Consider the following 14,609-nt stretch of genomic DNA (forward strand, 5'->3'; position numbering starts at 1 on the left):
GTGCCCAGGCCCTGAGTTCAAGCCCCAGTACTGTCCTAATTTCCTATTTCTTCCTCCTAAGAAATAATTTTGAAGTAGCAACGGAATACTTCAGCAGTGCAATTATTAGGAAGAGGGGGAATTAAAAAACAACACATGCATTCAGGGTTATAGGACACAGCCAAGGAAAGCACTGACACCAAGCATTCTCTTTATTAAAACTACTGTTATGTATCTCTATCTACCTAGATACAGGTAGATACATAAAATATATACTAACAATATGCTCATGTGTTATTTCAAAGCTATTTTTTTAATAGGGAGTCTGGTACTCAGGGTTTTTTTGTTTCTTTTGTTTTGCTAGTCCTGGGGCTTGAACTCAGGGCCTGGGCACTGTCCTTGGACACATTTTGCTCAAGGATAGTGCTCTGCCACTTGAGCCACAGCACTACTTCCAGCTTTTGTGGTATATGTGGTACCGAGGAATCAAACCCAGGATGTTGTGCAAGCTAGGCGAGCACTATGCTTCCTGCCCTAGTCCTCAGGTTTAAACTAGGGTTCGAATACTTACTAGCCAGGTGATTCGCTCCCCCAACCCTCACTGTGCTATTATACACACAGAATAAAACACATGTCAACAGCCAAAATAAATATCTTAAGTGATATTTCAAAGCTGTTTTATTTGTTTTGAGATAGAGCCTTGCTATCTCATCTTGAACTCCTGCTTTCACCTCCCGAATGCTGAGGATTATAGCATTCTCTACTATGTCCAGACTAAAAGCTACTAAATTTTAATGGCACTGTTTTAGTGCCTTTGAAAATTTCTATGGTTTTCCTCTCAGAAAATATTACTAAGCTGAATTTCACAATAACTTTTGTTTTTTACCACAGTTTAAACAGCTTAATTTTTCCTGTGTGCTCATATGTATATATCTTGGGCCATCCATTATCACTACATATGACATAATCTGTTAAAGGACTATTACAGAAATCAACAGTCTATTTCACCCGCTGGGCACGGTGGCTCACATCTGTAATCCTAGCTACTCAGGAGGCTGAGATCTGAGGATCAGTGTTCACAGCCATCCTGGGCACAAAAGACTCAAAGCCAGCCCAAGCACAAAAGGACTTGACACTCTTATCTCCAATTAACTTCTAGAAAATGTGAAGTGGGACTTGGCTCAAAGGTAGGGTGGTAGCCTTGAGCTGAAGAGCTCAGGGACAGCACCCAAACAGGGAAAAAAAGTCTATTTTACTGTGCATAGATTATTTCCAAACATTTTGGAACAATGATGACACTAAACAGTCCTGTATCTGCCTCCTAATAAACAACTGTAAAAGAGTTTCATCTTGGGGTAAAAATGACTAGGTTGAAAAAAGTAAGTTAAAAGGCTAGTGGCCCATGCCTGTTTCATCTTCGGGTAAAATGACTAGGTGGAAAAAAATAAGTTAAAGGCTGGTGGCCCACACCTATAATCCTAGCTGCTCAAGAAGCTGAGATCTGAGGATCGCTGTTCAGAGCCATTCTGGGCACGGAAGTCTCTGAGACGCTCATCTCCAATTAACCACCAGACAACCAGAAATGCCTCAAGTAGTAGAGTACTAGTCTTGATCTGAAGAACTAAGGGACAGCGCCCAGGCCGAGTACAAGCCCCAAAACCGACCAAAAACAAAAAAGTTCAACTTTGTTAGGTATTGACAAACTTTTCTAAAGCAGTCACGACAACTTGTACTCCCACTTACAAGAAGTATAAAACACAAAGATGTGGCTTTGCCAATCACATGTGGTTTTGGTTCACATTTATCTGATTAGTGTGCATTTTATTGTTAATTTAGGGATAATTTCCACAAAAATATATCTGAAATATCTTTTTCTATCTTTTGTCCCTTTTTCTATTAGTTTGCTTTTACTTATTGACTCAGAAAAGCTCTAAATGCTAATCTTAGTTGTCTATTTTACCTTCTTTCATACTATGGCCTACATTTTATTTAGTCTCTTAATGATACATTTTGATGCAGCTGTTTTCTTAAAGTGGGTGAGGTGGTAATAGGATATGAACTCAAGGAATCGCTAGGCAGGCACTCTACTACTTCAGCCATGACCCCAGTTATAAGCAGAAGTTCTGAAGAGAGAAACTCTTCTTTTAGGTTATATTTGTTATGTCTCTGAGATCTTAAGGAGAATCTATAAACTTAATAGTTTTGCTTCCTTGGCAAATATTTAATTTTAATTCATTTAAAATTATTTATGTATAGTAGGAGATCCAATTATTTCTACCTCTCCTTAAAAAAAAAAAAAAAGCAACAGCTCACTATCCCAATATTTATAGAAAAAGTCCATTCTTTTCTCATCATCTACAATGTCTGTTCTACCATAAAATGAGTTTCACACATGTATAGATTAGTTTCTGGGTTTTTATGCTTCTTTGATCTAAAAATAAGTCCCTACACAAATGCCATTACTGCTTAATTAATATGGCTTTTAGTTAGATCTTGATATATCAAGCAAATCTTATTTCCCCAGAAATACCTCAGCTATTGGAAGACTTATGTAAATTTTTAAATTGGCATGAAAAATTCCACAAAAGTATGCTAGTAACATATTAGTAATTAGAATGTCAATGAGCCGACAGATGAATTTGGGAAGTAATACCTTTGCAGTGGCACATAGTTGAACCTAAGACTTTGATAATTACATGGATATTTTTTATTACTAGTCACTGACTATAATTTCTTCCAAAAGTCTGGCACACTTTTTGTTAGATTTAGTACTTTATATTTTGGTTGCTATTTTAAATAGTACATTTTTCTAAATTTATTCTCTAAACAACTATTCTACTATTAAAAAAATACAAGCCCCAATTTTTTGGTAGAAAAGGGTTTAAGGTAGAGACTCACTATGTAGCTAAGGACTGGCCTCAAACTCATGATTTTCCAGCTTCTACCTCCAAAGGGCTATACCACCTCAGACTTTTTCTCAGGTGATGGTAGAGTGGCAGATAAAACCCAAGACTTTCCATATCCTAGGCAAGCATTTACAATGAGATTTTATTTTTATTTTATTATTTATTTATTTTGTCGGTTGTGGGGCTTGAACTCTGGGCCTGGGTGCAGTCGCTGAGTACTTCAACTCAAGGATATCCCTCTATCTCATTGAGCCACAGCGCCACTTCTGGTTTTCTGGTGATTAACTGGAGATGAGTCTCATGGGACTTTCAATCCAAAGCTGGCTTTGAACCTTTGAACCATGATCCACAGATCTCAGCTTCCTGAGTAGCTAGGATTACAGGCATGAGCTACCAGTGCCTGGCACAATGAGATTTTGTATGTTGACTTTTGCACCCAACAATTTTGCTAGGCTTTAAACAATAATAAATCTGGGCACTCTGAACCCTTTATATTTTTTGGGAGAGGGGTCAGTCATGGAGCTTGAACTCTGGATCTGGGTGCTGTCCCTGAGCTTCAGCTCAAGGGTACTGCTCTACCCCTTGAGCCACAGCACCACTTCCACTCTGAATCTTTTTTTTTTTTTTTTTTTTTTTTGCCAGTCCTGGGCTTGAGCTCAGGGCCTGAGCACTGTCCTTGGACTTTCTCAAGGCTAGAGCTCTACCACTTGAGCCTCAGCACCACTTCCAGCTTTTTTGTAAGTATGTGGTACCAAGGAATCGAACCCGGGTCTTCACGCATGCTAGGCAAGCACTTTAACCACTAGGCCAAACTCCCGGTCCCTCTGAATCTTTTAAGTAGACATTATGTCTATCAGCAACAGTCTTATTCCTTTCTAATCCTCACATATTTTACTTTCTTCTCTCGTTTTATTGTACTGGCTAGAACTTCGATCTGATGCTAATAACAAGCACCTTTGCTTAAAACATGATTTTAAAAACCATGTTTTCATATTCATTACTTAACTTATATAACATATATAACTTCTGTAACATATAACTGTATAGCACCTTTACAATAAAATTAAATAACAAAAAAAATGCACTCCAGAATATTCCCAACTCTTTATCAGATTGTATCTTTTTCTCTTTATGACAGGAGCACTGACCAGGGTTCTAAGTGGTCAGTAAAGCAAGTAAGAGGGGCAATAACACAACACTTGCCTACATGGAGAACCTCTTGTTTACTGCTTGCTAAAAGTGAAATAAAATTTAAAAAAACATGTTATTTAACTACATATATCCTATAGCTAATTATTTTGTTAGTCCCTTTTATAAGATTAAAAAGCTCCATGGGGGTGGGGGGGTTGGACTTCCCCAGCATGCACAAGGGCCTGACTTATATCCCCAATATTGCAAAAAAACCAATTCCAATGACTTTTCCTCATTTTCAAGAGTTTATTGTGAACAAATGTTCACCTTTGCTTTTCTTCCCATTTCTTGAGATAAGCTTATTTATTCCTCCTTTAATCTATTACTACATGATAAGTAACATAAATCAACCTTTTATCAGTGAGATAAAGCGAACTTGGTTATGACATTGTTGAGTTCAGCTTGCTAATATCTAGTTAAGGATTTGGCTGGTCGCAACTGACAGAATTATGTTTTTAAGTGAGACCAGAATGGATAAGAAACAACCTCAGCTAATGTTTTCAGTTTCATGGTGTTTAACTGCCATCTTGTGGCAGGAAGCAACACCAACAGTACATAGCTTTAAAATTACAGCCACACTTAAAAGACAACAAATCATTTAGTAAAGCTCTTCAGAGAAATTTGGGGATAAATTCCATCTAATGATATACTAAAAAAAAAAAAAAAATAGTGCAAAATCCAAGCCTTCCCATATGCCTGTGGTTCAACCTATGGATTAGTAGCTGAAAGGCAAGCTCTTTAGATACGAAATTTCAATTTCAGCCTGGTCATGACTCAACCAACTCTCACTATACAAGGTCAAGAAGATGTCAACAGGGAATGCTAATCTCTGCTAGACAGGTTATATCAGGCCTTTCCCAGAGGCAAAACGGGTTTACACTTTCATCAAGCTGTGTTTTATTGTTGCTCGTTCCTTGGAACTAGTGGGCTATGGAAGTCTAGATTTTGAGACGGGTAAAAGTAGAATGTTTGTTAAAAGAAAGTCTTAGTAAAGGCGTAAACTGGCTTAGCTATTACACAGTCGTATTCTATATGGTTTGGTGATAAGACTTAGAAACTTTCTGTGGGAGTCCCCAGAAAGAAGCTTACCATTCTGGAATTGTGTCTCTACTCGCAGGTACTGACGGAGCAGATCCATCACCACAGCCTTCATATGGCCTCGGATGCCACTTCGGTACCTAAGCAAACAAAAAAAAGTTTCCCCACTGAGGGCTGGGAGTTTGGCCTAGTGGCAGAGTGCTTGCCTAGCATGCTCAAAGACCCGGGTTCAATTCATTGGTACCACATACACAGAAAAAGCTGGAAATGGTGCTATGGCTCAAGTGGTAGCCTTGAGAAAGCCCATGGACAGTGCTCAGGCAAGTTTCCCCACTGAAAAACTTGATAGGTAAAAACTATTAAATAATAAGCCCTGAGACAAATTTACTTTATGGATACTCCACTGAACCACGTTTCCCTTTGAATCTAAAGCTCTAGAGCAGGGATGTGATTTGTATTTTTAGGTTGTTAATTCAATCATACAACCAGATTAATTCTACGCCTTAAATTTCTCTATAGAAAGTGCCTCCTATGAAGGAAAAGAGGAGATAAAAATAAGAACAAAACAAAAAAACTTCATATTTAATTCCATTCAGATTCAGTTTCTACTGCTAAGTAGAAATTATTAGCACACTCTTGAAATGGCTAAGGAATTTCTGAAATATTTGTAAGTACCTTGAAGTTAGGATGAAAACTACTAACAATTGCTTTGCCTTAGTAACTAATGGAAAGAATATAAAGAAATGACAGAGCTGGGAGTTTGGCCTAGTGGTAGAGTGCTTGCCTAGCATGAACAAAGACCAGGGTTCAATTCCTCGTTACCACATATATAGAAATAAACCAGAAGTGGTGCTGTGGCTCAAGTGGTAGAATTCTAGCCTTGAAAAAGCCCAAGGACAGTGCTCAGGCCCTGAGTTCAAGCCCTGGGACTAAGGGAGGGGGGTGGGAAGAAAGAAAGGAAATTACGATAAAACTGGGCAAGCCTATAATTCTAGTTACTCAAGAGAATGAGATATGAGGATCATAATTCCAAGCAGCCCAGGGAGTAAATACTCTCATCTCCAATTAACCATTAAAAACCCAAAAGTGGAGCGTGGCTCAAGAAGCAGAGTGCTAGCCTTGAGCAACAAAGCTCAGGCACAGAGCCTAGGCCTTGAGTTAAGCACCAAGATCAGAACCAAAAAATAAAGAATCCACAATAAGTGCATGAAAGTTATACCACAATTCTAAGATATTTCAAAGACATATAGTATTTTATAATAGATAAACTGCTTTTTATTTTCCAAGTCAGAACTGAGGTAAATCTCTGTATAACAACTTAAAAGAGGAAGAAAGTACAAAAGTAGACAGTTCCTGGAATCTGGAGTTGCATATTAAGTACCTCTGTACCAGCTGGACAATGCTCTGAGTGTTCATGAAGAAGACTTCCCTTTCAGATTTCCGGTTCAGTGTAGCTGCATGACTATCTAGGATGTTGGCAATCTAAGAATGTAAAGGGAAAAAGAAATGAAGCCCAGTCTAACAAAGGGACTAAAAGTATTAGCCAATATAGCACCACTTCTAGGAATCTTCTTAGTCATGACAATTCCTACCTTGACACATTACCAGCAGCTAAACATTACTGTAACTTTTATCACTTTTCACTTTTTTTTTTTTTTGGTCGGTCATGGGACTTGAACTCTGGGCCTGGGCACTGTCCCTGAGCACTTCAAATCGAGGCTACCACTCTACCCCTGGGCCTGGGAGTTGTCCCTGAGCTCTTCAGCTCAAGGCTACTGCCCTACCCTATGAGCCACAGCATCACTTCCAGTTTTCTAGTGGTTAACTGGAGGTAAGAGTCTCACAGACTTCAGTGCCCAGGCTTCTTTTTTTTCCTGTCCAGATGAATTCATAGCTAGATCACAAAAACCATAGTCTCCTAGCAATTTTGATGGGCAAAAACATCTAAGGGCTAGATCCAAATTTTACTCAGCACTTGCCCAGCTTTATTCCCTATATACATCAGCCTTTCAGGTAAACAAAACTGAAACAAGCTGGGAGCCAGTGGCTCACTCTTATATCCTACTCAGGAGGCTGAGACTGAGGATAGCGGTTCGAAGCCAGCCATGTCAAGAGGTCTAAGACACTCTTAATTCCAATTAATTACAGAAAAGGCTGTTAGTGGACCTGTGGCTCAAGTGCACTAACCTTGAACTACAAAAGCACTCAGGACAAGAGTTCAAACCTCAGTAAAACTAAAACTACCCTTTAAATTTACGAAAATATGTCTAATTAGGGAATAACCTTAAGATTTAATCTATATAGGTAAACTTTCACGTACAGTGCTTTCAATTATGGAAAAAAACTGCTAAGGCAGTTTTATGAAAGATACAATGTTTAAAATTGTAAAAGTACTATGGCCAGATAGAAAGCAAAGTCTAAACGCCAAAGAATCCTACAATATAAACTCCAGGGGTAGTCTGGACAATGAAAGTGTTTCCTGTAAGTACCTGCTGGCTGGGAAACTGACATAGGACTGATGTGATATTGCTAGCATACTGAGCCATTTCCTTCTTGATAGACTTCTCCACATTGAGCGGGATTCGGCCAGAGACACTGGTCATGATATCTTGCAATTCTAGGAGAGGCAGGGAGGGATCTCTGAGAGTTTTCATCAACCGTTCTACCCAGTCTTTTACCTGAGAAGAATGAATTAAATAAGATCCAAAGTTAGCACAGTTCCTAAGATAAAGTATCTAAATTCATTATTATGTAATACTTACTTTAAAACTGCAGTTTGGGCCAGTTTAGCCTAGTGGTAGGGTTTAGAGTTTAGCCTAGTAGTAGAGTGCTTGCCTAGCATGCATGAAAGCCCAGGTTCGATTCCTCGGTACCACATACATAGAAAAAAGCCAGAAATGGTGCTGTGACTCAAGTGATAGAGCTCTAGCCTTGAGAAAGTCCAAGGACAATGCTCAGGCCCTGAGCTCAAGGCCCAGGACTGGCAAAAAACAAAACAAAAAAACCCTGCAGTTAAGCATCAAGCACTGCTCCTACTCTCTAATTTAAAAAGCAGTAATCCCAAGTAAATACGAAGTCCATAAAAAAGCTAAAAAGCAAGTAAAGACTTCAAATCCCACAACTAAAGGTGGGAGTTTCAGATGACACAGCTTTCTTTCCTTCCCTCTGAAAGATTCTGAGATTTAAAACTACTTTGGAGAGGGCCGGGGGTTTGGCCTAGTGGTAGAGTGCTTGCCTAGCGGTAGAGTGCTTGCCTAGCATGCACAAAGACCCGGGTTCGATTCCTCAGTACCACATATATAGAAAAAAGCCAAAAGTGGTGCTGAGGCTCAAGCGGTAGAGCTCTAGCCTTGAGAAAGTCCAAGGACAGTGCTCAGGCCCTGAGCTCAAGCCCAGGACTGGCAAAAAAAAAAACTACTTTGGAAAATAGCAGCTCCATTTGTTACACCCCCTTCCCAAGAGAGGCCATTCATACCCTGTTGCTGAAGAAAGGATCTGGAAGGCAGTATCCATTCATCACATTGACCAAGTTATCCAGGACATAGTGGAACACTCGATGGAGCTTCTCCCCGCGGAGAGCTGTGCTCTGGATTTGTGGCAGACTACCCGTGTGAAGCTCAGCCTGTCAATCCCAATGAGAGATTGCCATTCATTACCTTCTATTCAACATTTCAATACTACTGAAAATTGAGATATCCCTTCACTGTGCCCAGTCATTAGAAGTAAAAGAAATACAAAAAGGACATTACAGAATATTACAGACTCTAGTTCTACAATATTACAGGCACAAACACAAGGCAACAGAGTGGAGTGAAAGAGTTTAAGAAGCTGTCAAATTAAGCAACTGCCCCTCAAACAACCACATTCTTCAGTTCTTAAAGAACAATATTCACAGTACCTCCTCCTCCTCACCTGCTGAACCTTGCTTGGGTTGTCCAGCTGCATTTTGGCTATTACACAGCCAGGGTCCAGAGCTGCTCCAGATCTCTTCACATAATGGATGCAGCCAGATTCTGCAGCTGTTAAGGTCATCACCATCTTCATTACCTATAAATGCAAAATATGCAAGTTGGTCAAATCTCTCTTTGTACAGATAAATGTTTTAAAGAGGTCAGCTTTCCAGGCCGGGAGTTTGGCCTAGTGGTTGAGTGCTTGCCTAGCATGCACGAAAAACCCTGGTTCGATTCCTCGGTACCACATACATAGAAAAAAGCCAGAAGTGGTGTTGAGGCTCAAAGTCCAAGGACAGTGCTCAGGCCCTCAACTCAAGCCCAGGACTGGCACAGGAAAAAAAAAAAAAAAAAAGAGGTCAGCTTTCCCCTTAGTATCCTGATTGAACTATACTTAATTCAACTTAGTTAAAATGAGAATCTGTCAAAATCCCCTGTTGAGTACCAAGGCCGACTAAGTATTTCTCAAGACCTAGCTATGAGGATTAAGAAGAGTTAGTGACATTTGTGTTTCTAACTTTTAAATCAATTTGCTACAGTTTATGGTCTTGTTTTATACTAATGACAAGTGCCTTAAGTTCACTGTTCACTTGTTCTTATTAGTGGAACTGAGTCCTCACTATAGTCTACTAAAATGTCCAGGAGGCCAAAATCTAAGAGTTACTCTTCATTCCTCTTTCTCCCATTTACAGTGCCAGCCAAGAATATCTTCTAAACCTCTCTAAAATCTCCTGTTATGTACTGCAAAAACCTCTGAAGAGATTTTCCTACCTGGCATTGTATCTCCAACAAGGCTCCCCCAAAACGATTATTCTAGAACCCAAATCTCATCATGCATCACTTTTCTGCTTAAAATCCTAAATGATTCCCTAGTACCTTTAGGATAATCTAAATTTGCAAGTTGGCATTCATGAACTCACATTTAAGACTAAGACTTCACATTATCTGTTAAGCATGTTTGCTTGCCACTCCAAATCCAATTTTAGGCTATTCTCAAGCAATACTAAAACATGACTGTGCTCCCTAAAGGCGCCACTCTTCCTTCTGTGCCTGTACACATGGTATTCCCACAACTCTGAACACTCCTCCTCTACCCTCTATCATCTGATCTAGTACTATTTATCCTTTAAAAAAAAAAAAAAAGAGATGAAATACCCTGCCTTTCAAGGATGCCTTTTGAGATAGGCTCTTTTCTACCCTATCTCAATTCAGTACAGGTAGTGCTCTGTATTTTCTGCTCAGTTTACTCAGAATTTATTACTTGTCTGTTTTGTGCTCTAACTCTACAATCACATTTTTTTAATGTAGCTACTAATCAATTAGCACAGCATCTAACAGCCAGTAAAAACTATTGCCTACAATCTATATTTATAGTTTTACGTGTCAAAGGAAACGGTAAGCTTTATTATTTGTTCTCAAAATCTTAAGGTTCACAACCCCAATTAAACCAACTAATGTCTTTCCTTTCTATTTTTCTGTTGTTTTTCACTCCTAGTCCATGCCAGCCAACCATTTTTCCCTCCCATGACCCAATGGTTTATTCACCATCCTGACCTCAATCTCAGCATAGCACTGGCCAGCAAACACATGGCCTCCATCTTCCACAATGTACTGGATTAACTTCCCAGCAGAAGGTGAGCGCATCACTGATGGGTCATTTTCCTTCTCAAATACACAAGTTTTATTACCAATGGTGATACGGTATCTAGAAGATAAGTGGTAATGTTAGCCAATAAAACACTCAGAATATAAAAACAAATGGCAAAAATGTCTATCTTTTAAAGCAATAACAGAAAAATTTATCCTGTACAAACACAAGCATGTAAGCACATAGGACCTTCATTGTAATTTTTCATTACATTTTCATTAACAGTTTCCTCCAATATTTCTATCTATCTATCTATACTTTGATCATATTAATTCCTAATAATCCTTTTCTGCTTATCTTACCTTCTGCTAATCTTTTTCCCAAACAGCCCCTACTTCTAATTTCGAATCTTTTTATTTTTTTCTTCCAGTCCTAGGGCTTGAACTCAGCACCGGTACCTTGGATTATCACAATTCTATAATTCTAGCTACTAAGGAGGCTAAGATCTTCAGGATCGTGATTTGAAGCCCCAGGCAAAAAAGTCCCCATGAGATTCTTATCTCCCATTAAGCACTCAAAAACTGAAAGTAGGGCTGTAGCTCAAAGTGGATGAACATTAGCCTTTCATAAAAGAGATCAGGGACAGAGCCCAGGCCCTAAGTTCAAGCCCCACAACCAACAAAAAATAAGAAAAAAAAAAGGCTGGACATGATGGCACATACTTGTTAACTGAAATAAATAGAAAAATTGAAATATGACCATAAAAAAATACTCTGATGGCAGGGAGTTTGGCCTAGTGGTAGAGTGCTTGCCTAGCATGTACGAAGACCTGGGTTCAATTCCTTGGTACCACGTACATAGAAAAAGCTGAAAGTGGTGCTGTGGCTCAAGGGGTAGAGCTCTTTGTTTGAAGAAAGCCCAAGGACAGTGTTTAGGCTCTGAGTTCAAGCTCCAGGACTGGCAAAAAATAAATAAATAAATACTCTGACCTACCTGTTCCAAAGTAGGTCCTAGCCAGGAGTAGTGGCTTCCATCTGTAATCCTAGCTACTCAGGAGGCTGAGATTTGAGGATCACAGTTCAAAGCTAGCCTGGGCACTAAATAACATGAGATGCTTATCTTCAATTAATCACTAAAAAGCATATCTTCAATTAATCACTAAAAAAAATGCTTATCTCCAATTAATCACTAAAAATGGGAAGTGGGGCTATGACTCAAGGGGTAGGGCAGTAGCCTTGAGCTGAAGAGCTCTGGAACAGTGTCCAGGCTCAGAGTTCAAGCCTCATGAACAACCCCCCCCAACACACACACACACACACACACACACACACACACACACACACAAAAAAAAAGTAGTCCTAAAAACTTTATGCCAAACAGTTTTCAACTCTGTGTACAGAGTTCAAAGGAATCTGAACAAATAGACTTTCTTAAGGCCATCTCAAGTCACTGCCCTTAGGCCAAAGCCCTTTGTGAGTGTGTGTGTTGGTCCTGGAGCTTAAACTGGGAGGGGGCGGAGGGAGGGAGGGAGAGGAGAATGAGTGAGTGTATGTGTGTTAGTTCTAGGGCTGAAACTTAGGGCCTGGACACTATTCCTGACCTTTCATAGTCAAGGATAGTGCTCTACCACTGGAGTCACAGCTCCATTTCTGGCTTTTTGATGGTTAACTGGAGATAAGAGTCTCATGGACTTTGCTGCCTGGGCTGGTTTGAATTACAATCCTTTGAATAACAATACTCAAATCTCTGATAGCTAGGATTACAGGTAAGTCATGGGCATCTGGTCTTTTCCTTTTAATCTAGATTTTGTACATTAGAGAAAACGTGATATGTTTATTTTTGTATTTATATTTGTTTTATAGTCTCCATTTTCTTACAAATGATATAATCATTATTATTTCAGTCATGTATAAGATTACGGGTATGAACAAACAGAACCTGGCTGGTCTCATACTTTGCCCTAGCTAATACCTCACATCATAATCCTACTTCTGTATCCTAATGTATCCTCCTACTTTTGTATCGTCATGTCTAATTCCTCTGGGGTAAAGTTTCTCACTAACTAACTGGCCTGATCTCTATACAGCCAATAGAGTTGAGATTACAATATGCACCACCATACCTGGCACTTAGATGTAGTTTTTGGTTTTGCCAGTCCTGGGGCTTAAACTCAAGGCCTGGGCACTGTTCTTGGACACACTTTGCTCAAGGCTAATACCCTGCCACTTGAGCCATAGCACCACTTCCAGATTTTTCTGAGTATGTGGTACCGAGGAATCGAACCCAGGGCTTCATGTGTGCTAGGCAAGCACTCTACCACTAGGCTGTGACTCCATCCTAGATGTAGTTTCAGTATCCATTTCCCTGACAGGAATACTGGACATATTTTCACATATTTATTGGCTATTTGTACTTCTTTTGTTGAAAACTGTCCAGTTCATCTTTTCTTTTATTGACTAATTAAAGAATATTATTTGTGAAAATACTTAAATGATACACAGAATATACATATAATTTATATATGCATCATAAGAGTTCTACAAAAATACATAAAAATTATTAACAGTGGTTGATTATAAAGACACACAATTTTCATTGTCTGTATAAATTGGCATGAAAGAGAGACATGTTTTTCTTTTTTCTCCTTAAACAGGTCTCAAATCAAATTGTCATACAGACTCCAAAGTCCTGGGTTCAAGTGACCTTCCTGCCTCAGTCTCCAAAGTAGCTGGGGATCATAGGAATGTAAAATTTTTCTGAATTAATTACAAATTCAACATCCCTTTCACATGTGATATTTTCAACTGTAAATACTTTCACATTCTTGACATTAAAATTTTTTAATAAAAATGAAGATGGTTCACACCTATAATCCTAGCTACTCTGGAGGCTGAGATCTGAAAAGCCAGCACAGGCATTAAAGAACCTGAGACTCTTATCTCAAATTAACTACTAGAAAACGAGTAGTGACGCTGTGGCTCTTCAGCCTTGAGCTGAAGAGTTCAGGGATAGCACCCAGGCCCAGATATAAAGCCCCAAGACCAACATACCAAAAATAAATAAATAAATAAATAAATAAATAAATAAATAAATAAATATGAATATAGCAAAATAAGTCTAAGAACATCCTCAAAGCTAGTGACTAACAAAGTGGAAAACTTAATACAATGACCAGCAAGCAAATAGGTCTAGGAATAGCCACTCACCGATCTACTTCCTCCTTCATGTATGTGGTGTAACTACTACCATCATAAGACAAGAGCAGTCCTCCATCACTTAGCCGGTGCACATCCACTTCTACACACGATCCATTCATGATTACCACATAGGAATTGGGGGACTGTCGAGTCACCTACAGTAAACAAAACCAGAAGTGGCAAGTCAGGGTAGGAGGAAAAAAAAAAATCTGAGCGCTCACATCTGTAATCCTAGCTACTTAGGAGGCAGAGATCTAAGGACTGCAGTTTGAAGCCAGCCCAAGCAGGAACTTCTGTAAGACTCTTATCTCCAATTAACCACCAAAAAGACAGAATAGGAGCTCAAGTGGCTCAAAGTTCAAAGTCACCCTGGCACAAAAGGACCTGAGATTTTTATCTCCAATTAACCTCTAGAAAACTGGAAGTAGGGCTTGGCTCAAGGGTAGGGTGGTAGCCTTGAGCTGAAGAGCTCAGGGACAATGCCTAGACCCTGAGCTCAAGCCACAGGATCAAATTTTTTTTTTTTTTTTTGCCAGTCCTGGGCTTGAGCTCAGGGTCTAGGCATTGTCCTTGGACATTCTCAAGGCTAGAGCTCTACCATTTGAGCTTCAGCACCACTTCCAGTCTTTTTTTTCTATGTATGTGGTACCAAGGAATTGAACCAGGGTCTTCGTGCATGCTAGGCAAGCACTCAACCACTAGGCCAAACTCCCGGCCCCAGGATGAACATTTTTAAAAAGAATAATTAATTAACAGCACT

General features: G+C 39.4%; 1 protein-coding gene across 4 annotated transcripts in view; it reads right to left on the reverse strand.

The window, feature by feature from the left end:
* Acaca (acetyl-CoA carboxylase alpha) overlaps nucleotides 1–14,609 on the reverse strand; it is a 251,719-nt gene that overhangs the window by 145,935 nt on the left and 91,175 nt on the right. For all 4 annotated transcript variants that reach the window (XM_090351204.1, XM_090351203.1, XM_090351206.1 and 1 more), the window contains 7 exons: nucleotides 13,859–14,004; nucleotides 10,619–10,769; nucleotides 9,027–9,161; nucleotides 8,590–8,736; nucleotides 7,604–7,792; nucleotides 6,496–6,596; nucleotides 5,166–5,254 (listed from right to left, as the gene is read on the reverse strand). In XM_090351204.1, coding sequence (XP_090207330.1) covers nucleotides 5,166–5,254; nucleotides 6,496–6,596; nucleotides 7,604–7,792; nucleotides 8,590–8,736; nucleotides 9,027–9,161; nucleotides 10,619–10,769; nucleotides 13,859–14,004 — 958 coding nt within the window. The remainder of the gene's footprint in view (nucleotides 1–5,165; nucleotides 5,255–6,495; nucleotides 6,597–7,603; nucleotides 7,793–8,589; nucleotides 8,737–9,026; nucleotides 9,162–10,618; nucleotides 10,770–13,858; nucleotides 14,005–14,609) is intronic.

This window comes from Megascapheus bottae, chromosome 17 (genome assembly GCF_031878675.1).
Source record: "Megascapheus bottae isolate mThoBot1 chromosome 17, mThoBot2.hap1, whole genome shotgun sequence".
Taxonomy (NCBI): Eukaryota; Metazoa; Chordata; class Mammalia; order Rodentia; family Geomyidae; genus Megascapheus; species Megascapheus bottae.